Genomic DNA, 23,896 nt, shown 5'->3' with positions numbered 1-23,896 from the left:
TGGATTATGGTAAAATGATATAGTGTAGATTTATTTGGTTTTAAGGGCAGCACGGGAGCATTGTGGATAGCACAATTGCTTCACAGCTCCAGGGTCCCAGGTTCGATTCCGGCTTGGGTCACTGTCTGTGCGGAGTCTGCACGTCCTCCCCGTGTCTGCGTGGGTTTCCTCCGGGTGCTCCGGTTTCCTCCCACAGTCCAAAGATGTGCAGGGTAGGTGGATTGGCCATGATAAATTGCCCTTAGTGTCCAAAATTGCCCTTGGTGTTGGGTGGAGGTGTTGAGTTTGGGTGGGGTGCTCTTTCCAAGAGCCGGTGCAGACTCAGGGGGCCGAATGGCCTCCTTCTGCACTGTAAATTCAATGATAATCTATGATTAATCTAGGACAAAGGTTCGGCACAACATCGTGGGCCGAAGGGCCTGTTCTGTGCTGTATTTTCTATGTTCTGCTTCTGCCTCCCCCCCCCTCACCTAGTCACCTCTCATTCCTCATGCATGCGGGCCTCAACACTCGGACCAGTCTGTATTCTCCCTCTAAGCGGATTCGACCAGAGGCTGACATCACTCTGCTTCAATTGCTGATAGGCATTTGAGCCCATCAGCAAATGCAGTTATCAGCCACTGGCAATTAACAGATGCAGCCAGTTAAAATGGCTAACTCCCGATTAGAATGGCCAAACCCCGATTTAAAATGGCAAACGGAAGAGGCTGATGGGAAAATCAGCCAACAGGACTCAAACAGGCAGCTGCAGGTAAAACTGTGTATTCACCTCTGGGGAGGCCAGACAGAATCGATACCTGCAGCCATCAACATAAAACACCAGCCATCTGAATATAAATTAGCAATCCCCGGGAACAATGTGCAACAAATTAGACACACAAAGCCAACCCAGACTTTTCGGCGCCAGCAGGAGCCTACACAAAGAGAGGTGAACGACCACCCCAAAACCGCCCATCGATCAAGGAATCGCTCCAGCATTGGAGAATTTCGAACCAAGTGATTGGGACGAAGTCCAATCACTTGGAACCAGGTACAGGGTCCGCCCCGAAAGGCAGGAAGCCCCTGGGGACTATAAGAATAGAGTCCAAGTTCAAATCGACCCTTCTTCTCCTCTCCGCACTCCTCGAGACCCTTCTGCTGACCTTCTACAACAGTCGCTAGAATCGTAAGTCTTACTTCAACGCTCGCTACGAGATAGGCGCTCCTGGCTATCGACCTGTACCAGCTTTGAATCCCGCAGGCTCAGAACCCATACGAAAGGCCATTCGTTTCCCTGACCTGGTGGGCCATTTCCAAAGTTAAGTATTGGCCTGTTAGTTGTCGGAAGTAGCTTAGAAGTAGAATTAATGTATAAGTATTGATTACTGTATATAATAAATGTGCGTTGATTTAACTCTTACTAAGCGGTGTGATGGATCATTGATCATTACACGGACTTGAACCACGTGGCGGTATCAGAATGATACCTGGCGACTCAAGAGCAAAGGTGATAGAACAAGAGCAATTAAACTAAGGCTAAAACGAGCAACACAGACACCGGCTGGCGCGGAGCCCCCCATTATAAAATCCACCTCTGATTGTACCCTTGTTTTCTGGCTCCACACACAGATTACCTATATGGTCGCTAATTGGCCCTACACTTTCCCTTGTTACTTGCTTGCTTGTTGCATTTTTTTTTTTAATTCTTTGGATTTTCCTTTATTCTATCTGTCAAAGGTTTTTCATGCACTCACTTAGCTTTTCTAATTTCCTTTTTAATTTCTCCCCTGCACTTTTTATACAATATAATTGTCGGTCAAGGTTGCCACACACATTTCATATCACCAATGCTCCAAATCTCCATATTTCTTCTCCTCTGAAGAGCTGTGATTTATCAGATTGCCTCAGAAAGCCACCATCACATAAACTTTGCGTACACAGAAAATTTTCTTCCCTTTTCTGTCGCTGAGAGTGCTAAATCTCAGCAATCCCAGTATGCACTGTGCAGGAATTCCAAATGTTTCTCAATTTCCAATGGGAGCACAGTCAGAAAACTGGGGTGGGATTTTCCGGCCCACCACCCGCGTATTTCCCGGCTGCAGGAAGCGGTGCGCCATTCGCTGGTGGCAGGATTCTCTGCTCATGCCGCTGTCAGTGGGAATTTCCAATGAAGCCACTCCATGCCACAGGGGAACCCACGGGCAGGAACCAGAGAATCCCATCACCAGTGAACGGCAGGACAATTCCGGCTTATGTTTCACATGCAGTCTCCAGCCACTGGGTGCCGCTGAACAATAATATCTGGTGTTGGTATGCCATTACAAATAACTGTATCCATTCAGTCAATAATACCATATACCTTGCATAAAATGGGATTTTATAAAAAAGCTAAGTTGCCTTTGCTCAGAATAATGCCTCACTCCGACAATATCCCCTCTGGCACCAGAATGAGCCTGTGGCATAAATGTTAAGGGTAGTGGTAACCATCGCTACCACTGTTGCTGCAGTGTGGATACTTAACTGTCCCTTTAAGACTTTTCAGGTGCTATATTGTGTTATCATGCACGGCTGCTCTGCCATGTCTAAATAATTAGCTCATCGATGAGGGATCGCCACTTCCAATTGGGATGTCCTCTGCCCCGACAATAATCATTGGATACAATCTTCAGCAGAGAAGAAAACCAGGCGGATGATTTACTATAGTCCGTCTGCACTACCACCAATAGCCGATTCACCCCATTTTCTTTCATCATTGTGTCACATTCAAAAGGTATTTGCCTTATATTTTGCATGAAATCCACTGCAAAGAAGCAAATATGACTCATAATTCCAAAAGTTTAAAAGCCAGTTTAAACATCTTAAATTTCCAATGTTCCAGTATCTTAATCTTTTACAGCTGCTGTCTTTCAGAGAACAGTGTAAAATGTTTAAATTGGCATTACTCAGTTAGATAATGTACACCGTAGCACCAGAACTGAATAGTAGTGGAATTCTTTTACATCCTTCTGTCTTCTCTTGCTCCGACAAGACTTATGTTTTTCAAAGGTTCAATTACGTTATCTTCCATCTTACCTTTTCTTACATTATGAACTTGATGCTATTGTCCAGTTTCTCAAAAACAAATGCTTTAGGACAATAATATTTCAAAGTATTTCATCATGTATTTTATGCATGGATATTCCAAACTATACCATAGTGTTAGACTGGTGCTCTCAAGTGGTAAATCTTCACCTGGAGACACCAAATATAGGCCAGGATTCTCTGGTCGTTGCAATTCAATTTCCCCGCCGACAGCACACTGCTGCCCAGTGGCGTGGGGTGATTACAATGGGAAGTCCCATTGATAATCGGCGGGAAGACGGAATCCCGCCGCCAGTGAACGGCGCGCAGGACAAGAAACACGCTGCTGGCAGACTAGAGAGTCGCGCCACATCGTTGCCTTCCTGGCCTATTGATTTTAGTTGAAAGGTCTTCAGCGGAATTCCCCAGTCTGCCGGCAGTGCACCCATGCCCACGGGTTTCCCTGTGTGGTGGCCACAATGGGAAACCCCATTGGCTGGCTGTGGCAATGGAGAATGCCACTGCGGGGTTGCACCGCGCCAGAAAACGTTACTGGCGGACCGTAGAAACCCACCCCCTATGTTTAACATGGCCATTTGCGCGTTAGTGTAACACAATACATCACAAATCAAAGCTGAGAGATGCTTAATAATTTACCAGAATCGTTGTAACAACTAATGATCGGTTGGATAGCGAATCGGTGATGTTAGCTGTCTTTCCTTTGCGATTCTCAGTCAAGTTCAATCCACTGCTCGTTTCCCAGGTCCCAATCTGTAATGGAGAGTAACATATGCAATTATGAAAATGAGCACTTTGTTAGTGAAAACTTAAAAATCTCATTACTAGAAGAGAATCTCTTTCTCAAATTGAAACTGACCGTTCACCTGCTTCTCGCAACAGTGCAAGTAATTTTTGTGAAGGTGGGTTGGCACCCATTCAAGTAAGATGACCATATAATTTATGGGAATGTCGAGTGACACTTAACCTAAGGATGTAACCATGCCAAACCCAATTAGGAAATCTGTTCTTCTTTCATGAATGCTTACGCTGCAGTCATTGAGCTCCAGGTACCTTAAGACCATAAGATATAGGAGCAGAAGTAGGCCACTTGGCCCATTAAGTCTGCTCCACCACTCAATGAGATCATGACTGATCTAAAATGTTAATCCTCAACTCAACAAGGTGGGGGGGGATGGGATTGTTAATTAGAGATAGTATAACAGCTGCAGAAAGGCAGTTCGAGGAGTATCAGCCTACTGAGGTAGTATGGGTTGAAGTCAGAAATAGGAAAGGAGCAGTCACCTTGTTAGGAGTTTTCTATAGGCCCCCCAATAGTAGCAGAGATGTGGAGGAACAAATTGGGAAACAGATTTTGGAAAGGTGCAGAAGTCACAGAGTGTAGTCATGGGTGACTTTAACTTCCCAAACATTGAGTGGAAACTCTTTAGATCAAATAGTTTGGATGGGGTGGTGTTTGTGCAGTGTGTCCAGGAAGCTTTTTGAACACAGTATGTAGATTGTCCGACCAGAGGAGGGGCAATATTGGATTTAGTACTTGGTAATGAACCAGGGCAAGTGATAGATTTGTTAGTGGGGGAGCATTTTGGAGATAGTGACCACAATTCTGTGACTTTCACTTTAGTAATGGAGAGGGATAGATGCGTGCAACAGGGCAAGGTTTACAATTGGGGGAAGGGTAAATACGATGTTGTCAGACAAGAATTGAAGTGCATAAGTTGGGAACATAGGCTGTCAGGGAAGGACACAAGTGAAATGTGGAACTTGTTCAAGGAACAGGTACTACGTGTCCTTGATATGTATGTCCCTGTCAGGCAGGGAAGAGATGGTCGAGTGAGGGAACCATGGTTGACAAGAGAGGTTGAATGTCTTGTTAAGACGAAAAAGGAGATTTATGTAAGGCTGAGGAAACAAGGTTCAGACAGGGCGTTGGAGGGATACAAGGTAGCCAGGAGGGAACTGAAGAAAGGGATTGGAGAGCTAAGAGAGGGCATGAACAATCTTTGGCGGGTAGGATCAAGGAAAACCCCAAGGCCTTTTACACATATGTGAGAAATATGAGAATGACTAGAGCGAGGGTAGGTCCGATCAAGGACAGTAGCGGGAGATTGTGTATTGAGTCTGAAGAGATAGGAGAGGTCTTGAACGAGTACTTTTCTTCTGTATTTACAAATGAGAGGGGCCATATTGTTGGAGAGGACGGTGTGAAACAGACTGGTAAGCTCGAGGAAATACTTGTTAGGAAGGAGGATGTGTTGGGCATTTTGAAAAACTTGAGGATAGACCAGTCCCCTGGGTCTGATGGGATATATCCAAGGATTCTATGGGAAGCAAGAGATGAAATTGCAGAGCCGTTGGCAATGATCCTTTCGTCCTCACTGTCAACAGGGGTGGTACCAGGGGATTGGAGAGTGGCGAATGTCGTGCCCCTGTTCAAAAAAAGGACGAGGGATAACCCTGGGAATTACAGGCCAGTTAGTCTTACTTCGGTGGTAGGCAAAGTAATGGAAAGGGTACTGAAGGATAGGATTTCTGAGCATCTGGAAAGACACTGCTTGATTAGGGATAGTCAACAACGGATTTGTGAGGGGTAGGTCTTGCCTTACAAGTCTTATTGAATTCTTTGAGGAGGTGACCAAGCATGTGGATGAAGGTAAAGCAGTGGATGTAGTGTACATGGATTTTAGTAAGGCATTTGATAAGGTTCCCCATGGTAGGCATCTGCAGAAAGTAAGGCGGCATGGGATAGTGGGAAGTTTGGCCAGTTGGATAACGAACTGGCTAACTGATAGAAGTCAGAGAGTGGTGGTGGATGGCAAATATTCAGCCTGGATCCCAGCTACCAGTGGCGTACTGCAGGGATCAGTTCTGGGTCCTCTGCTGTTTGTGATTTTCATTAATGACTTGGATGAGGGAGTTGAAGGGTGGGTCAGTAAATTTGCAGACGGTACGAAGATTGGTGGAGTTGTGGATAGTGAGGAGGGCTGTTGTCAGCTGCATGAGACATAGATAGGATGCAGAGCTGGACTGAGAAGTGGCAGATGGAGTTTAACCCTGAAAAGTGTGAGGTTGTCCATTTTGGAAGGACAAATATGAATGCGGAATACAGGGTTAACGGTAGAGTTCTTGGCAATGTGGAGGAGCAGAGAGATCTTGGGGTCTATGTTCATACATCTTTGAAAGTTGCCACTCAAGTGGATAGAGCTGTGAAGAAGGCCTATGGTGTGCTAGCGTTCATTAACAGAGGGATTGAATTTAAGAGCCGTGAGGTGATGATGCAGCTGTACAAAACTTTGGTAAGGCCACATTTGGAGTACTGTGTACAGTTCTGGTCACCTCATTTTAGGAAGGATGTGGAAGCTTTGGAAAAGGTGCAAAGGAGATTGACCAGGATGTTGCCTGGAATGGAGAGTAGGTCTTACGAGGAAAGGTTGTGGGTGCTAGGCCTTTTCTCATTAGAATGGAGAAGGATGAGGGGCGACTTGATAGAGGTTTATAAGATGATCAGGGGAATAGATAGAGTAGACAGTCAGAGACTTTTTCCCAGGTGGAACAAACCTTTACAAGGGGACATAAATTTAAGGTGAATGGTAGAAGATATAGGGGGGATGTCAGAGATACGTTCTCTACCCAGAGAGTCGTGGGGGCATGGAATACACTGCCTGTGGAAGTAGTTGAGTCGGAAACATTAGGGACCTTCAAGCAGCTATTGGATAGGTACATGGATTACGGTAAAATGATATAGTGTAGATTTATTTGGTTTTAAGGGCAGCACGGGAGCTTTGTGGATAGCACAATTGCTTCACAGCTCCAGGGTCCCAGGTTCGATTCCGGCTTGGGTCACTGTCTGTGCGGAGTCTGCACATCCTCCCCGTGTCTGCGTGGGTTTCCTCCGGGTGCTCCGGTGTCCTCTCACAGTCCAAAGATGTGCAGGTTAGGTGAATTGGCCATGATAAATTGCCCTTAGTGTCCAAAATTGCCCTTAGCGTTGGGTGGAGGTGTTGACTTTGGGTAGGGTGCTCTTTCCAAGAGCCGGTGCAGGCTCAATGGGCCGAATGGCCTCCTTCTGCACTGTAAATTCTATGATTTATCTAGGGCAAAGGTTCGGCACAACATCATGGGCCGAAGGGCCTGTTCTGTGCTGTATTTTTCTATGTTCTATGTTCCACTTTCCCGCCTTTTCCACAACCATCAATCCCTTTACTGATTAAAAATCTGTCTTTCTAGCCTTGAACATACCCAATGACCCAGCCTCCACATCCTTCCGTGCGGTAGGGAATTCCACAGATTCTTTAACATCTGAGAGAAGAAATTCCTCCTCAAAGAACAAAGAAATGTACAGCACAGGAACAGGCCCTTCAGCCCTCCAAGCCCGTGCCGACCATACTGCCCGACTAAACTACAATCTTCTACACTTCCTGGGTCCGTATCCTTCTATTCCTCATCTCTGACTTAAATGGGCACCCCTCTGTGATTATGCCCTTTGGTCCTGGACTCTCCCACAAGCGGAAACATCCTCTCAGCATCTACCCTGTCAAGCCCCCTGAGAATCCTAGAAATCTCAATAAGGTCACCTCTCATTCTTCTAAACTCCAATGATTACAGGCCCAGCCTATTCAACCTGTCCTTACCCAGCATCAACCTAGTGAACCGTCTCTGGATTGTCTCCAATGCCAATATTTATCCTTAGATAAGGGGACCAAAACAGTTCACAGTTTTCCAGGTGTGGTCTAGCTAATGCCTTGTATAGCGTTAGTGAGACTTCCTTGCTTTTATATTCCATTCCATTTGAAATAAAAGCCAACATTCCATTTGTCTTCCCTATTACCTGAGCTTACATTTTGTGATTTATGCACAAGGATCCCCAAATCCCTCAATGCCGCAGTCTTTCTGCAGGCTTTCTTCACTTAAATAATATTCAGATCCTTTATTCTTTCTTCCAAACTTCACATATTCCTACATTATATTCCATCTGCCAAGTTTTTGTCCACTCACTACACATCTGTTTCCCTCTGTAGACTCTTTGTGACATCCTCACCACTTGCCTGCCCACCTATCTTTGTGCCATCCACAAACTTGGCAGTGGTACATTCACATCTCCTGTCTAAGTCATTAATATATATTGTAAATAGTTGTGGCCTCAGCACTGATCCCTATGGCACTCCATTAGTTACCGGTTGACATCCTGAAAATGCCATTCATATCCCAACTCTCTGTCTTCTATAAGTTAGCCAATCCTCTATCCATGTTCATATGCTACCCCCAAAACCATGGGCTCTTATTTTATTAAGTATCATTTTGTATGTTAGCTTATTGAATGCTTTTTGGAAATCCAAGTATGTTACCTCTACTGGTTCCCCTTTATCTATCCTGTTCATTACTACTTCAAAATAATTCTAATACATTTGACAGGCATGATTTTTCTTCAGAAGCCATGTTGACTCTGCTTGATTATGTCATGCATTTCTACATGCTCTGATATTCCATCCTTTAAAATGGACTCTAACATTTCCACAGTGACAGAAGTTAAGCTAACTGACCTATAGTTACCTGTTTTTTTGTCTCCCTTCCTTTTTGAATAAGCATGTTATGTTGGCAGTTTTCCAACTATCTGGGACTTTTCTGGAATTTAAGGATTCTTGGAAGATAACTACTAATGTATCCACTGTCTCCGAGTTGGTTTATTAAAACTGCCTCATTACGCATTACCAGATCCAAAATAGCCTGATCCCGAGTTGAACCAACAACATAGGACGGCAGGGTGGTATAGTGGTTAGCACTACTCACAACATCAGAGACCCAGTGCATGATGAAATAGGACTGAGTCAGCATGGCGTCATCAAGGGGTGGTCATGCCTGACAAATCTGTTAAGAGTTTTTTGAGGAGGTAACAAGGAAGTTAGACAAAGGAGAACCAGTGGACGTGATTTATTGAGATTTCTAGAAGACCTTTGACAAGGTGCCGCATAGGAGACTGTTAAATAAGTTAAGAGCCCATGGTGGGGTAAGATCTTGGCATGGATAGAGGATTGGCTGACTGGCAGAAGGCAGAGAGTGGGGATAAAGGGGTCTTTTCCAGGAAGGCAGCCGGTGACTAGTGTGTACCTCAGGGGTCGGTGCTGGGACCACAACTTTTCACAATATACATTAATGATCTGGAAGAAGGAACTGAAGGCACTGTTGCTAAGTTTGCAGATGATACAAAGATCTGTAGAGGGACAGGTAGGATTGAGGAAGCAGGTGGGCTGCAGAAAGATTTGTACAGGCGAGGAGAGTGGACAAAGAAGTGGCAGATCGAATACAATGTTGGAAAGTGTGAGGTTATGCACTTTGGAAGGAAGATTGGAGGCATAGACTATTTTCTAAATGGGGAAATGCTTAGGAAATCAGAAACACAAAGGGACTTGGGAGTCCTGGGGCGAAATTCTCCCCCAACGGCGCGATGTCCGCCGACTGGCGCCAAAAACGGCGCCAATCAGACGGGCATCACGCCGGCCCAAAGGTGCGGAATGCTCCGCATCTTTGGGGGCCGAGCCCCAACATTGAGGGGCTAGGCCGACGCCGGAGGGATTTCCGCCCCACCAGCTGGCGGAAATGGCGTTTGTTGCCCTGCCAGCTGGCGGAAATGGCGTTTGGTGCCCCGCCAGCTGGCGCGGAAATGTGGCGCATGCGTGGGAGCGTCAGCGGCTGCCGACAGTTTCCCGCGCATGCGCAGTGGGGAGAGTCTCTTCCACCTCCGCCATGGTGGAGGCCGTGGCGGAGGCAGAAGGGAAAGAGTGCCCCCACGGCACAGGCCGCCCGCGGATCGGTGGGCCCCGATCGCGGGCCAGGCCACCGGGGGGGCACCCCCCGGGGTCAGATCGCCCCGCGCCCCCCCCCAGGACCCCGGAGCCCGCCCACGGCGCCTGGTCCCGCCGGTAAATACCAGCTTTGATTTACGCCGGCGGGACAGGCAATTTCTGGGCGGGACTTCGGCCAACCGGCGCGGCCCGATTCCCGCCCCCGCCCAATCTCCGGTATCGGAGACTTCGGCGGGGGCGGGGGCGGGATTCACGGCGGCCAACGGCCATTTTCCGACCCGGCGGGGGGTCGGAGAATGACGCCCCAGGTTCTTGATTCTCTTAACATTAACGTGCAGGTTCATTCGGCAGTTAGGAAGGCAAATGCAATGTTAGCATTCATGTCGAGAGGGCTAGAATACAAGACCAGGGATGTACTTCTGCGGCTGTATACGGCTCTGGTCAGACCCCATTTGGAGTACTGTGAGCAGTTTTGGGCCCTGTATCTAAGGAAGATGTGCTGGCCTTGGATAGGGTCCACAGGAGGTTCACAAGAATGATCCCTGGAATGAAGAGCTTTTTGGATGAGGAATGGTTGAGAACTCTGGTTCGGTACTCATTGGAGTTTATAAGGATGAAGGGGGATCTTATTGAAACTTACAGGATACTGCGAAGCCTGGATAGAGTGCACGTAGAGAGAATGTTTCCACTTGTCGGAAAAACTAGAACCAGAGGACACAATCTCAGACTAAAGGGACAATCCTTTAAAACAGAGAGTAGTGAATCTTTGGGACTCTTTGCCACAGAAGGCTGTGGAGGCCAAATCACTGAGTGTCTTTAAGACAGAGATAGATAGGTTCTTGATTAATAAGGGGATCAAAGGTTATGGGGAGAAGGCAGGAGAATGTGGATGAGAAAAATATCAGCTATGATTGAATGGCGGAGCAGACTCGATGGGCCGAGTGGCCTAATTCTGCTCCTATGTCTTATGGTCTTATGGTAATCCCCACCTTGGATGATTGTCTGTATGGAGTTTGCACTTTCCCATTGGTGCTCCGGTTTCCTCCCACAATCCAAAGAAGTACAGACTAGGTGGACTGGCCATGCTAAATTGCCCCTTAAGTGTCCAGGGATGTGCAGGTTAGGTGGGATTAAGAGGTTATGGTAATAGGGCAGTGGGGCGAGGTAGGATGCTCTTTCAGAGGGTCAGTGCAGACAGGATGGCTGAATGACCTACTTGCACTGGAGGGTTTCTATAAATATTGCCAGTTTGGCAATGCCAGGGTGTCAGGGGCAATGCCAGGATACTTCTCTGCCATAATCCCACACCACCCGGGTGTTACAATGGCCACTGGGTCCCCAGTGTGGTCATCACATCTGTTCTCCATTTTTGGAGACCAGTAGTGAGTCCTGTTGGTGTCATGTCGTTCCAGGGGTGGGAACATATGAATGACATTCCTGGAAGATTCGATGTTAAGCTGATTTTGATTATTTAAATGTATTCAAAACCATGGCAGAGAATCTGGGTCTTCATTAAAGCTTTGGTTATGGTAAAAGTACGAATGCAGACACGGGATGAATGTCCATGGAGTACTCATGGAGTACTCAAAGTTTTTAAGAAGTTATTAAAAACAAGGAGAGGTTATGAGGCTGTAGGAGCTTCAGACAGGACAACATTTTGTGACCCCAGCATTCATAGTTGGGATAAAAGATAATTAATTTTTAAATAATGGGCACAAAGCTCCAGCAAGAAAAGAACATCATGAAAATGTATTTACCTCAGCATCACTATATACTTCCGGCAAATTCCCAGTGGGTAAGGCCTTGTGGTGCAAACATGCACAATTGCATCTTGTATGTTTACGCTGGATATCAGGGGCGTGAATCCCGCCCCTGCCGGTTGCCGGATATTCGGCGGGGCGGGAATCGCGCTGCGCCGGTTGGCGGGCCCCCACCCCGGCGATTCTCCAGCCTGCGATGGGCCGAAGTCCCGCTGCTGGAATGCCTGTCCCGCCCGCGAGAATCAAACCACCTCTCTTACCGGCGGGACAAGGCGGCGCGGGCAGGCTCCGGTGTCCTGGGGGGGGGGCGCGGGGCGATCTGGCCCCGGTGGGTGCCCCCACGGTGGCCTGGCCCGCGATCGGGGCCCACCGATCCGCGGGCGGGCCTGTGCCGTGGGGGCACTCTTTTCCTTCCACCTTCGCCATGGTCTCCACTATGGCAGAGGCGGAAGAGACCCCCTCCACTGCGCATGCGCGGGGATGCCTTGAGCGGCCGCCGACGCTCCCGCGCATGCGCCACACGGCAAAGTCATTTCCGCGACAGCTGGCGGGGCACCAAACACCTTTCCCGCCAGCTGGCGGGGCGGAAATCAGTCCGGCGCGGGCCTAGCCCCTCAAGGTGAGGGCTCGGCCCCCCAAGATGAGGAGAATTCCGCACCTTTGGGGTGGCGCGATGCCGGGCTGATTCGCGCCGTTTTGCGCCGGTCGGCGGACATCGCGCCGATTGCGGAGAATCCCGCCCCATATCTGGGGCGAGATTCTCCGACCCCCCGCCGGGTCGGAGAATCGCCGGGGCCTGGCGTGAATCCCGCCCCCGCTGGTTGCCGAAGTCTCCGGCACCGGATATTCGGCGGGGGCGGGAATCGCGCTGCGCCGGTTGGCGGGCCCCCCCGCGCGATTTTATGGCCCGGATGGGCCGAAGTCCCGCCGCTAAAATGCCTGTCCCGCCGGCGTAAATTAAACCACCTACCTTACCGTCGGGACAAGGTGGCGCGGGCGGGCTCCGGGGTCCTGGGGGGGGCGCGGGCCGATCTGGCCCCGGGGGGTGCCCCCACGGTGGCCTGGCCCGCGATCGGGGCCCACCAATCCGCGGGCGGGCCTGTGCCGTGGGGGCACTCTTTCCCTTCCGCCTCCGCCATGGACTGCACCATGGCGGAGGCAGAAGAGACTCCCTCCACTGCTCATGCGCGGGAATACCATCAGCGGCCGCTGACGCTCCCGCGCATGCGCTGCCCGGAGATGTCATTTCCGCGCCAGCTGGCGGGGCACCAAAGGCCTTTCCCGCCAGCTGGCGGGGCGGAAATTCGTCCGGCGCCGACCTAGCCCCATGAGCATTCCGCACCTTTGGGGCAGCGCGATGCCCGACTGATTTGCGCCGTTTTGGGCGCCAGTCGGCGGACATCGCGCCATTTCCAGAGAATTTCGTCCCTGAACCAAGTTTCATACTTTTAAGTGCGCTTTTATTGACAGACAAATTATTCATGGTAGTCCGAACACGGACACAGAAATGTTATGCAGTCATCTTGCCAAACACAGAATAAATGTTTTCATTTATTAACTAATGGCACATCATGTTTTCTTTCTATCGCCTAATCACTTAAAAAAATAACTCATTACCTTTTCAAGGCCTTCCTCCTTGAGACTAATCACATCCAAATCAAAATCTGTTCTCAAGCCGTTGGAACTATTGAATATAATTCGGCCGGTTAGTCCTTCCCAGTGGGCCTGGGTAAAGAGACAAGGATAAATAAGCAAAAGCTGCAGATTCACATTGGGAAAAGCTGACCAAGTTCATTTGGGTTCACATACATTTACTGCTGCTTATGACAGTCATATCGGTGTTAATGCAATTTAACCACTGTAAGTGGGGGATGATAAAAATTATCACCAGTGGGCTATACTAATCGCTAAAACTGGTGTTGTTGAATGTAGCTTCCACTTAGTTACTGTCCTGTCATGGCCTGTAATAGCAGCAATGGAAAGTGTAAGTCTGCCAGCAAGGAGAGAATTATGAGACACGCAGCAACATCGAGGCTTCCTTCATCAGGAAAAGCCATACAGAAGTTAAACGAGGTGTGACGAACTGCCAGCTGGTCCACTTTAATACTTTCCAAGCAGTGCCTTAATCATTGACTCTCATGGTGCTGGCGAATAGTGTCATTTGCCTGGTAGAAGTGGCTGCCCGTGATGTGCCTGGATGACGCGTAACTAGTAACACTTGACAAAATTCAGTTGTTGTCAATAATAATCCTTGAGCATCTTCTGACTTTAACGTGTCTCTTCAATTTTACAAAGGGACATAAAGGCAACATGGACGATTCCTTTGGCAGATGTGATAATGCTCCTGTCACGTCATACACAGTTGTTCCCCTAATCGTTCTTTTCCACAATAAATAACTTGACCTGGGACTTTTCACAAGATCTTCCAATTCACTCCTGCTGCAACTTGGGCAAGAATACAAGGGGGAGCACACGCATTTGTCCCTGGCAGCGTGCTGAAAATACATGCACGCAAACTTTAATTCCTACTTCCAGATATCCCTGAAGAAAGACCAAGTTTTTGAAATGTTATCACAGCAGTGACAAAAGTGAACAACACAAAAGGAACTTCTTCCTCTATATCACGTGTCGAAGATCCATTGCCAGGATTCGTGCAAAGCAGCAGCTGGAAGACTAAAGGAGGATTTGAGGCAGAGAGGAAAAAAGGAGGCTTATGGCTGATACAATGACTCAGGCAACAGGATTTACTGGAGTCAGCTCCCTGGGGATGTTCAGGGCCACAGCACGAGGAAACCTAGGGTGGGATTTACCGGCTGTTCATGCCAGCGGAAGATTCCGGTCTCACTACGGAGCATGGGTTTCCCGGCGATAGAGGGAATCCCGTTGACAATGGCGGGGTTGGTAGATCCCTCTGCCGCCAAAAATCATGCGGCTGGTTGATCGGTAAATCCCACCCTTAGATGGGAGGTAATAGCAGATCGAAGATAACCATAAAGAAAATTGCCACTGATGGGAGGCAGTGAAGGTCATCATAGCTGGGTGCGATCTAACAGAAAGCTTTCTCAGGGCACGATCCCTCCCATAGTGCATTCGGGCTGGATGGAGGGGATTGGGTATTGTTTCGTGGGTCTTGGAGACCGAGATGTCATTTAAAAATGGCAGCCCGATCTCTCGCTACAATGGGAAGTTCCGTCGAGCAGAGCTCCCCACTGTACAAAACAGGGCTACCTGTGGCACACGTTCCCCGTTCAGGCTCCTTATTCAACGTGAGTCACGTTGAATAGACATGTGTCTCAACACTGCGAGCGCTGGGAAACATGCAAGTAAACGCGCTCGCTAGGGGACTTTGTTCCCTTTTGGGAGAATCGTGCCCTAAGTGTCATTTGTGGCGGGTTTTGTTTGGTGTTTCATCGGTGAGGTCCCCACTGCTATCTAATTACACTAAGCACTTTTTTGGGCCCTGGGGAGTTTCTCTCCAGTCAGGCCGATACATGGAATTAATTTCATCACTGGGGAGCTGAACCAGCTGGCCAAACCGGCTCCTCAGATATAGGGCCATGTTGAATGGGTGCCCCAATCTCGAAGTGGGCTTGTGGGTCACCTACCACCCGCGGACAATGTCACCCTCCACACCATCCCCCTCCAAATGATGACACCCTGCTTTGGAGTCACTGAGGGCCCCACTCTTTCAGGTCTTCCCATGCCCCCTTTTGGGCCCCCATACCTCCAGGGCCCCCAAGGGTCAGGGCCTGAGAGGGGCCATACCCATCCTTCATACCCCCTTCCACCCTCCTTTGATGGGTATGGCCCCCCCACAGGCCCTGACCCTTGCAGTACCACCTGGGCAGCCAGTGTGGAGGGCCGGAGGCCACCCCGCCCTGTCCCTGACAAACCAAGTGCCTCCGGTTGCCCAGGAGATCTCCCCAGGTGCTGTTACACTTTGTCCACGTTTGTGTGGACCAGTACTGAACGGTGCCCAGCTGGGGTATCCCTGGGTCGCTGGTAGCTGCCAGGAAACTGGTAGATTCTGGGTCAGCATACCTATGCGGGTTTTAAACCTACTTAGGGATGTGAGGATTGGTCCCGCCCAAACCTCATTGTGGGATCCTCATTGTGTTGTCTTGGAGGATCTGGGTAGATCTCACAAGGCATACTGGCGGTTGGGAAGCCTGCAGTATGTCTCTCCCGGCATCTACCAGCAGCGTTGTGCTCTCGTTTGGGCGTAATGTGGCTGGTAGATCGCGTCCACTGCTTAATTAGGGAAATAACTGAAGTCTTGGATCATCCTGCACCACCTGCATAAACCTCAGCACAACCCCAACTTCCTGAAGTTACAGGACTTTATTGAACATCGATGAGGCCACTATCGATCCTACGATGAACCAAAATAAGAAAGAGATATTCTGGAATTACTTGACTGATATTCTTTGACCAGCAGTGTTCTGGGTCAAATCCTGAATTTCCTTTTTATCTTTATTCGGATCTTCTGCTGGTTGCTTGAAATCACCGTTCAACCATTTTGGAAAACCTCTATACAATCTGCAGCCAATGCCCAACCTTTACAATGTTTATACTGGTTTAATGGTCTATTATATACTTGAGGAGTGTTAAAGGATTATCACTGCAGGTGCTTTGCGACTGGCTGGTATCTTGTTAGATAACACATTTGCAATCAACAAAACCATGTTATCTGCAAGTTGTAATTAATGGAGAAGAAAGGACATCATTGTCATGATATTCAAACACACACATCATGATGGACACACTAACAGGCAAATCAGAGCACACAACACCACAACCAATCACAGACAAGAACACCAACCACATAAAAAGCACGAGCACGACACCTGGAGGTCAGTAGGTCTGGGGAGAAGGAAACAAGAGAGAGCTGTTGAAACACCACAAGCAGGGAGCCCCCCACGTGCAGAGTGCAAAAGACCAAGTTGTAAATAGTGAGTTTAAATAAAGAAACGTTGTACCATATGCAACTGTGTTGGCTCTTCTGTGTGTCAGAACACCCAACACCACATGGTACAGGAGTGGATCGATACCTGCCTACCAACCTGCCATTCTGGACATGGACCACACCGGCAAACCGCAGCCGATGCAAGTCACGGGGAACCTAGGCACCAACTGGAAGCTCTACAGGCAGCGATTTGACCTGTACATCCGTGCCACCGAAAAACAGAATGTCTCGGATGATTCGAAGATTGCAATGCTCCTCTTCTACGCAGGCCCCCACCCAAACGATGTCTTTAATTCACTGGTGTTCGAGGAAGGCGAAAACCAGGCCAAATATGACACGGTCATCCTCAAAATGGACCAGCACTTTCAAACTGAAGTAAACGAAACTTTCGAAAGATACATCTTTCAGCAACGCCTGCAAGGTAAGGAGGAGCTTTTTCAACCCTTTTTGACGCACCTCCGGATTCTAGCGCAGTCCTGCGGTTACGGCACCACTACAGAGTCCATGATCAGGGACCAGATTGTTTTTGGCGTTGCCTCTAGTGGCCTACGCCAGTAGCTTCTTAAAATAAAGAGCCTCACCTTAGCGTCTGCTGTGGAAGCCTGTGTCCTCCATGAAAATGCTGCCTGCCGTTTTGCCCGATTTCAGGCGTCCGAGTTGGCACGGAGGGGGTCCCCAGCCGTCGAATCGGCAAGCCAGGCCGCCCACGACGTTGAACGCATCCAGGCCGTCGATTTCTTCCCGCCCCACGGCCCGGACGACAGCGGCCGCTTCCCGCGCTTTTCGCGGTCTCCCGCGCAGGTGCGCGCCAAGAATAACGGCCACAACGAGGGACGCACTGCGCAGGCGCGCCCACCGCAAGATCGCACTGCGCATGCGCAGTGGCGCAACGAACGTCGTGACGTCATGACGTGCAGCAAGTGTGGAGGTCTACACTTAAAAGGGCAATGTCCTGCAAAATACCGACAGTGCAACAGATGTGCCATGATAGGCCACTACGCAGCCCGCTGTCGTGCGGCTCAACCCATGGATCCGGCGCATCCTCGACAACCTCGCACACGAGTCAGGACCGTCCAGCCCACGCATCACGACTTCCAGTTAAGTGATGCAGATGACCAGGATGACTTCCGAGTTGCCGTCATTGATGTCAACAAGGTCAATGCCATCAATCCAGACGATGAGTGGTGTGCCACCCTGACGGTCAACCGATCGCGCGTCGCCTTCCGTCTGGACACCGGCGCATCCGCCAACCTGATTGCTTACTCTGCAGTCCAGGCCATGAAGGTCAAACCGCCCATCACACCATCCCGGCTTAAGATGGTTGACTATAACGGGAACGTTATCCCGTCCGTAGGATCTTGCCAGCTACAGGTGACTCACAAGAGGTACACGGCCACACTCCCCTTCGAAGTTGTGGGCTCATCAAAGGACTCGTTACTGGGCGCACAAGCGTGTAAGGTCCTTCACCTGGTACAGCGCATCATGTCTCTCTCTCCAGATGAGATATCCGACTTCCCGGATGCTGAGTTCCACGCGAATCTCCATTCCCTCCTCGCTCACAACCAGGAGGTTTTTGAAGGCATGGGGACATTGCCACACACGTACAAGATTCGACTCAGACCGGACGCCATCCCTGTCGTTCACGCACCTCGCAGGGTTCCTGCGCCTCTCAAAGACCGCCTCAAGGCACAACTGCAGATTCTTCAGGACCAAGGGGTCCTATCCAAGGTCACGGAGCCCACGCCATGGGTCAGCTCCATGGTCTGTGTAAAGAAGCCCTCTGGCGAGCTCCGTATATGTATAGATCCAAAAGATCTGAACAACAACATCATGCGGGAACACTATCCCATCCCGAAACGAGAAGACCTCACCAGCGAGATGGCGCGAGCCAACATATTCACTAAATTGGATGCGTCCAAAGGATTCTGGCAGATCAAACTGGACCCGGCCAGCCGAAGACTATGCACATTCAACACCCCTTTTGGCAGATTCTGCTACAAACGGATGCCATTCGGCATCATTTCGGCATCTGAAGTATTCCACCGCATTATGGAGCAGATGATGGAAGGCATCGAAGGGGTACGTGTATATGTGGACGATATCATCATTTGGTCCACCACTCCGCAGGAACACATGCATCGTCTTCGACGTGTCTTCACCCGCATACGGCAAAATGGCCTGCGTCTCAACCGTGCGAAGTGTGCTTTCGGCCAGACGGAGCTGAAATTCCTCGGGGACCACATCTCAAGGTCCGGGGTCCGTCCCGATGCAGACAAGGTTAGCGCCATCACAGCCATGCCACGACCGGCTGACAAGAAGGCTGTCTTAAGATTCCTGGGCATGGTCAACTTCCTTGGGAAGTTCATTCCCAACCTGGCTTCTCATACAACAAACATGCGCCATCTCGTAAAAAAATCGACGGAATTCAACTGGCACCAGTCGCATCAGCGGGAATGGGAGGAGCTCAAGCACAAACTGGTCACGGCACCAGTGCTGGCCTTCTTTGACACGACTCGCCCTACAAAGATCTCAACAGACGCCAGCCAATCTGGTATTGGAGCGGTACTCCTGCAAAAAGACAGCACGTCATCATGGGCCCCGGTTGCGTATGCCTCACGAGCCATGACCCCTACCGAACAGCGCTACGCGCAAATCGAAAAAGAATGCCTGGGCTTGTTAACTGGACTGGACAAGTTCCACGACTATGTGTATGGCCTGCCACGATTCACGGTCGAAACTGACCACCGCCCCCTGGTCAACATCATTAACAAAGACCTGAACGACATGACTCCTCGCCTCCAGCGCATCTTACTTAAACTCAGGAGGTACGATTTTGAACTGATCTACACTCCGGGGAAGGAACTCATAGTGGCGGACACTCTTTCCCGAGCAGTGAGCACACCACCAGATGCGGAGGGGTTCGTGCGTCAAATTGAGGCACACGTGACTCTGACAGCAGCAAATATGCCAGCTGATGATCCTTGTCTGGCCCACATACGCGCAGAGACGGCGACTGACCCTCTGCTGCAGCGAGTGATGCGCCACATGACGGAAGGGTGGCTAAAAGGGCAGTGCCCCCAGTTTTATAATGTGCGAGATGATCTCACCAATATAGACGGGGTCCTTATGAAATCGCATAGGATCGTCATTCCACACAGTGTGCGCCAGATGATTCTTCGTCAACTACACGAAGGCCACTTGGGCGTCGAAAAATGCAGACGAAGGGCCCGGGAGGCGGTATATTGGCCGGGTATTAATGAAGACATAGCCAACATGGTGCTCAACTGCACAACCTGTCAGAGGTTTCAGCCAGCGCAACCTCCAGAAACACTTCTACCACACGAGATGGTGACGTCCCCCTGGGCGAAGGTGGGTGTTGACCTATTTCACGCGCTCGGCAGAGATTACATTGTTATTATAGACTACTTCTCAAACTACCCGGAAGTCATGCCTCTCCATGATCTGACGTCGTCCGCAGTCATTGGGGCCTGCAAGGAAACGTTTGCTCGCCACGGCATTCCAAGGACTGTCATGTCAGACAATGGACCTTGTTTTGCCAGCCGTGAATGGTCGTCCTTTGCCGCAGCATATGGTTTCACTCATGTGACATCCAGCCCTCTGCATCCACAATCGAACGGGAAGGCTGAAAAGGGTGTCCACATCGCAAAGCGGCTCCTGTGCAAGGCGGCTGATGACGGATCGGACTTTAACCTTGCCTTGCTGGCCTATCGATCGGCCCCGTTATCCACGGGCCTCTCGCCAGCGCAGCTACTAATGGGTCGCTCCCTCAGGACGACGGTACCTTCCGTCCTGGCACCGACAACAGACCATGAGGCGGTTCTTCGGAACATGCAACTGCAGCGTGATCGCCAGAAAGGTCGGTACGACACACGAGCGACGGACCTGCCCCCCCTGTCCTCCGGAGACAAAGTACGCGTCCATCAACCGTATGGTGGCTGGTCAGCACCGGCCGAAGTCCTCCGACAAGTGGCTCCCCGCTCGTTCCTGGTTCGCATGCCGGATGGTTCCGTGCGTCGCCGCAATCGGCGCGCCCTTCGCCGACTTCCACGCTCACAGCCACACAACACGCCAGATCCTCAACAGGCTTCCGAGGATGACTTTGTGGAGCTGCCGCACATCACGCCCTTTCCATCGCCACCCATGGCCATGCCTGCACAGCAGCCGGTGGTTCTTGATCCACCCTTAAGGCGGTCAACCCGAATTCGTCGCAAACCCATTAGAATGGACTTATAATACAGTTCATATGTTTAATAAGTTGGACAATTTTACATGATAACCTGTTGTTGTTTATCGTTCCAGATGTCGTCTGACTGGACAACTGTTCAAATTTTTTTTCTTCTTCTCTCGTTCGCATTTCTGTTATGTTATGGTACAACTGGATTCATGTGACGCACTCGACATCGCCCCATGTACATAGTTCCGTCATAGACACATGCTGCACACGACACACACACACTCTTAGATGCACTCACGTCACGATCATATTTATTACCACGTAGGCACATATCTTTGTAAAAAGGGGGGATGTCATGATATTCAAACACACACATCATGATGGACACACTAACAGGCAAATCAGAGCACACAACACCACAACCAATCACAGACAAGAACACCAACCACATAAAAAGCACGAGCACGACACCTGGAGGTCAGTAGGTCTGGGGAGAAGGAAACAAGAGAGAGCTGTTGAAACACCACAAGCAGGGAGCCCCCCACGTGCAGAGTGCAAAAGACCAAGTTGTAAATAGTGAGTTTAAATAAAGAAACGTTGTACCATATGCAACTGTGTTGGCTCTTCTGTGTGTCAGAACACCCAACACCACAATCATCCTCTTCATTTTGTCAAGAGAAGAAACTCGAGCTCAATGTTATTGAACACTGTGTTGAATAGAGTTTTGGCACTCGTGCAGTTAATGATCCATTTCACTGGATTTGCAAAGAACATAAAGCTGATATTGGACAGAGTGTAAATAAGTCAGAATTGAAAGGGATACAAGGATTAAAATGTCATGATATACACCAGTATATCATGGTGCAGACACACACTGGTGGACATACAGTGGGACCAATCAGCATACACACCACAACCAATCACCAGTGAGAGCACACGCACTATAAAGACAGGGGGCATCAGAGTTCCCACTCATTCAAGTTGCAGCTAGCTAGGAGGTCAGAGCTCACAGCCTGCAACACAGACATTCACCATGTGCTGAGTGCATCGACTGGTTAGGACAAGGCAAAGGTCTTTAGTTAAAGCTAGTATCGTATTAACCCACAGTCTGAGTATGTTTAAACAGTTAATGATTCAATAAAATAGTGTTGCACTATTTCAAGTGTTGGTGACCTATATGTGATCCAGAACACCCAACACAACATAAAAGTTCCAAACATGAAGTACCTCTTTAATGAACTTCATGAAGCGACTCCCAAAACGCCAGGGTTTGTGCCTGTTACACTGTAAGGAGCTGACGGTCATCTGTGGAGACTGTTGCACAGCCACCGAAACAACATGAACTGCATCATAAACTAAGGCAGCATTTGTCTGAAATTAGAAACACAAGAAAATAATCAAATCACAAAATGCTGCCAGCCAGGGACATTTACATCAGAGTCCCGAATGTCTCAAATAAGTAATGATGAAACGTCATGCCCAGAAATGCCAACCTTTTGACCTGTTCCGTATTTATCTTCTTTGGTTATTTCCAAAGTTTGTGATTTTTATTTTCTGCCTCTGCTTTTTTCTTAAGAAACACAAAGCTGATAGATGAGGAATCAAAGGACTGCGCAACCCGGGGGTGGGGGGGCGGAAGGAAGGTGGGGAAACCACAAGAGACGAGGAAGGGTGCTGAAGCCAATGGGGGGGGGGGGGGGGGCAACAAAATGTACATTAAGTTAGTTCAATGAAGGACAAAATAAACCTCTCTGTAAAATAAAGTAAATTAGCACGGGCAAGAAAAATGTAATGTATATACACAACTGTTTATAAATATGAGAAAAAACAATAAAAATATTTTTTTTAAAAAGAAACCCATCTCTTTCGACAAAGTAAAATGCCAGTTAGCACCTGAAGGTAATCATAAATGTGTCAGATTTTTCCTTTTTTTAAAAAATCGCACCCTTTTGTTAAGATGTCAATAAAAAAAGTAGGAAACTGAAAATCATAAGGAATCTTTCTTGGCGTGTCTGATAATCATTTCTTTATTGATAGACTCCGCTGGACAGTCTGTCTCCACCCACCAAGGTCATCTTGTTGTTTTGTTTGTTAGATATAGTACTTGAGGTCAAGGGGATCAAACTATACTTTGGCAGCACGGTAGCATTGTGGATAGCACAATTGCTTCACAGCTCCAGGGTCCCAGGTTCGATTCCGGCTTGGGTCACTGTCTGTGCAGAGTCTGTACATCCTCCCCATGTGTGCGTGGGTTTCCTCCGGGTGCTCCGGTTTCCTCCCACAGTCCAAAGATGTTCAGGTTAGGTGGATTGGCCATGCTAAATTGCCCTTAGTGTCCAAAATTGCCCTTAGTGTTGGGTGGGGTTATTGGGTTATGGGGATAGGGTGGAGGTGTGGACCTTGGGTAGGGTGCTCTTTCCAAGAGCCAGTGCAGACTCGATGGGCCAAATGGCCTCCTTCTGCACTGTAAATTCTATGATAATCTATACGCAGGAGGCGGCAGGAGGAGGCAAGATCTGGCTGTTGAGTTGAATGATCAACTATGATCTTAATGAATGGCGAAGAAGCCTCGAAGGGCCGACTGGCCTCATCCTGCTCCTATTTTCTATGTTTCTATGAAATGACCTAGAACAGTCTTAGCTCATACTGTGGCTCGAGGGCCAGCTCTGAGCTGTTTTCCCCATCAGCTGTGGGACCCTCACTGGACCTGGCATTCTGTGTCCAGCTATGGGATGCTGCCAGAGCTAGAATTCAACATTGCTCTCTGCCAGTGGCATCTGGAGTTTTAATAAGACTGTCAGTGCTCCTAGTGGAGTAAGGAGTAGTGTCTTACGAAAGTTTAGCATTTTTGTGTAAACCCGTTGAACTATTATTTTAAATGGAAGCATTAAGCCATATATTTAAAAATGGGGTAACACTGGTTAAACTAGCAAGCAGATAGAGGAGTTTGATCAGAATATTGAGCATTCACAGGAACAGGAGTAGGTGATTCAGCCCATTGAGCCTTTACCACATTCAGTTAGATCATGGCTCATAAGTATCAGAACTATATCCATCCTCCTTGGTTCTGTTACCCCATCTGCTGAACAAACATCTCTGGTAATATTGCACCACTTCC

General features: G+C 49.0%; 1 protein-coding gene across 7 annotated transcripts in view; it reads right to left on the bottom strand.

The window, feature by feature from the left end:
• The window catches only part of LOC140410977 (glutamate receptor ionotropic, kainate 2), a 682,991-nt gene that overhangs the window by 287,447 nt on the left and 371,648 nt on the right, over window positions 1-23,896 (bottom strand). For all 7 annotated transcript variants that reach the window (XM_072499848.1, XM_072499850.1, XM_072499849.1 and 4 more), the window contains exons 8-10: window positions 22,006-22,149; window positions 13,235-13,342; window positions 3,697-3,810 (exon numbers count right to left, since the gene is read on the bottom strand). In XM_072499848.1, the coding sequence (XP_072355949.1) occupies window positions 3,697-3,810; window positions 13,235-13,342; window positions 22,006-22,149 (366 nt within the window). The remainder of the gene's footprint in view (window positions 1-3,696; window positions 3,811-13,234; window positions 13,343-22,005; window positions 22,150-23,896) is intronic.

The sequence above is a fragment of the Scyliorhinus torazame genome, chromosome 4 (assembly GCF_047496885.1).
Source record: "Scyliorhinus torazame isolate Kashiwa2021f chromosome 4, sScyTor2.1, whole genome shotgun sequence".
Classification (NCBI taxonomy): Eukaryota; Metazoa; Chordata; class Chondrichthyes; order Carcharhiniformes; family Scyliorhinidae; genus Scyliorhinus; species Scyliorhinus torazame.
The sequence above is the reverse complement of the archived record's forward strand: the minus strand, read 5'-3'. Positions and strand labels throughout refer to the sequence as shown.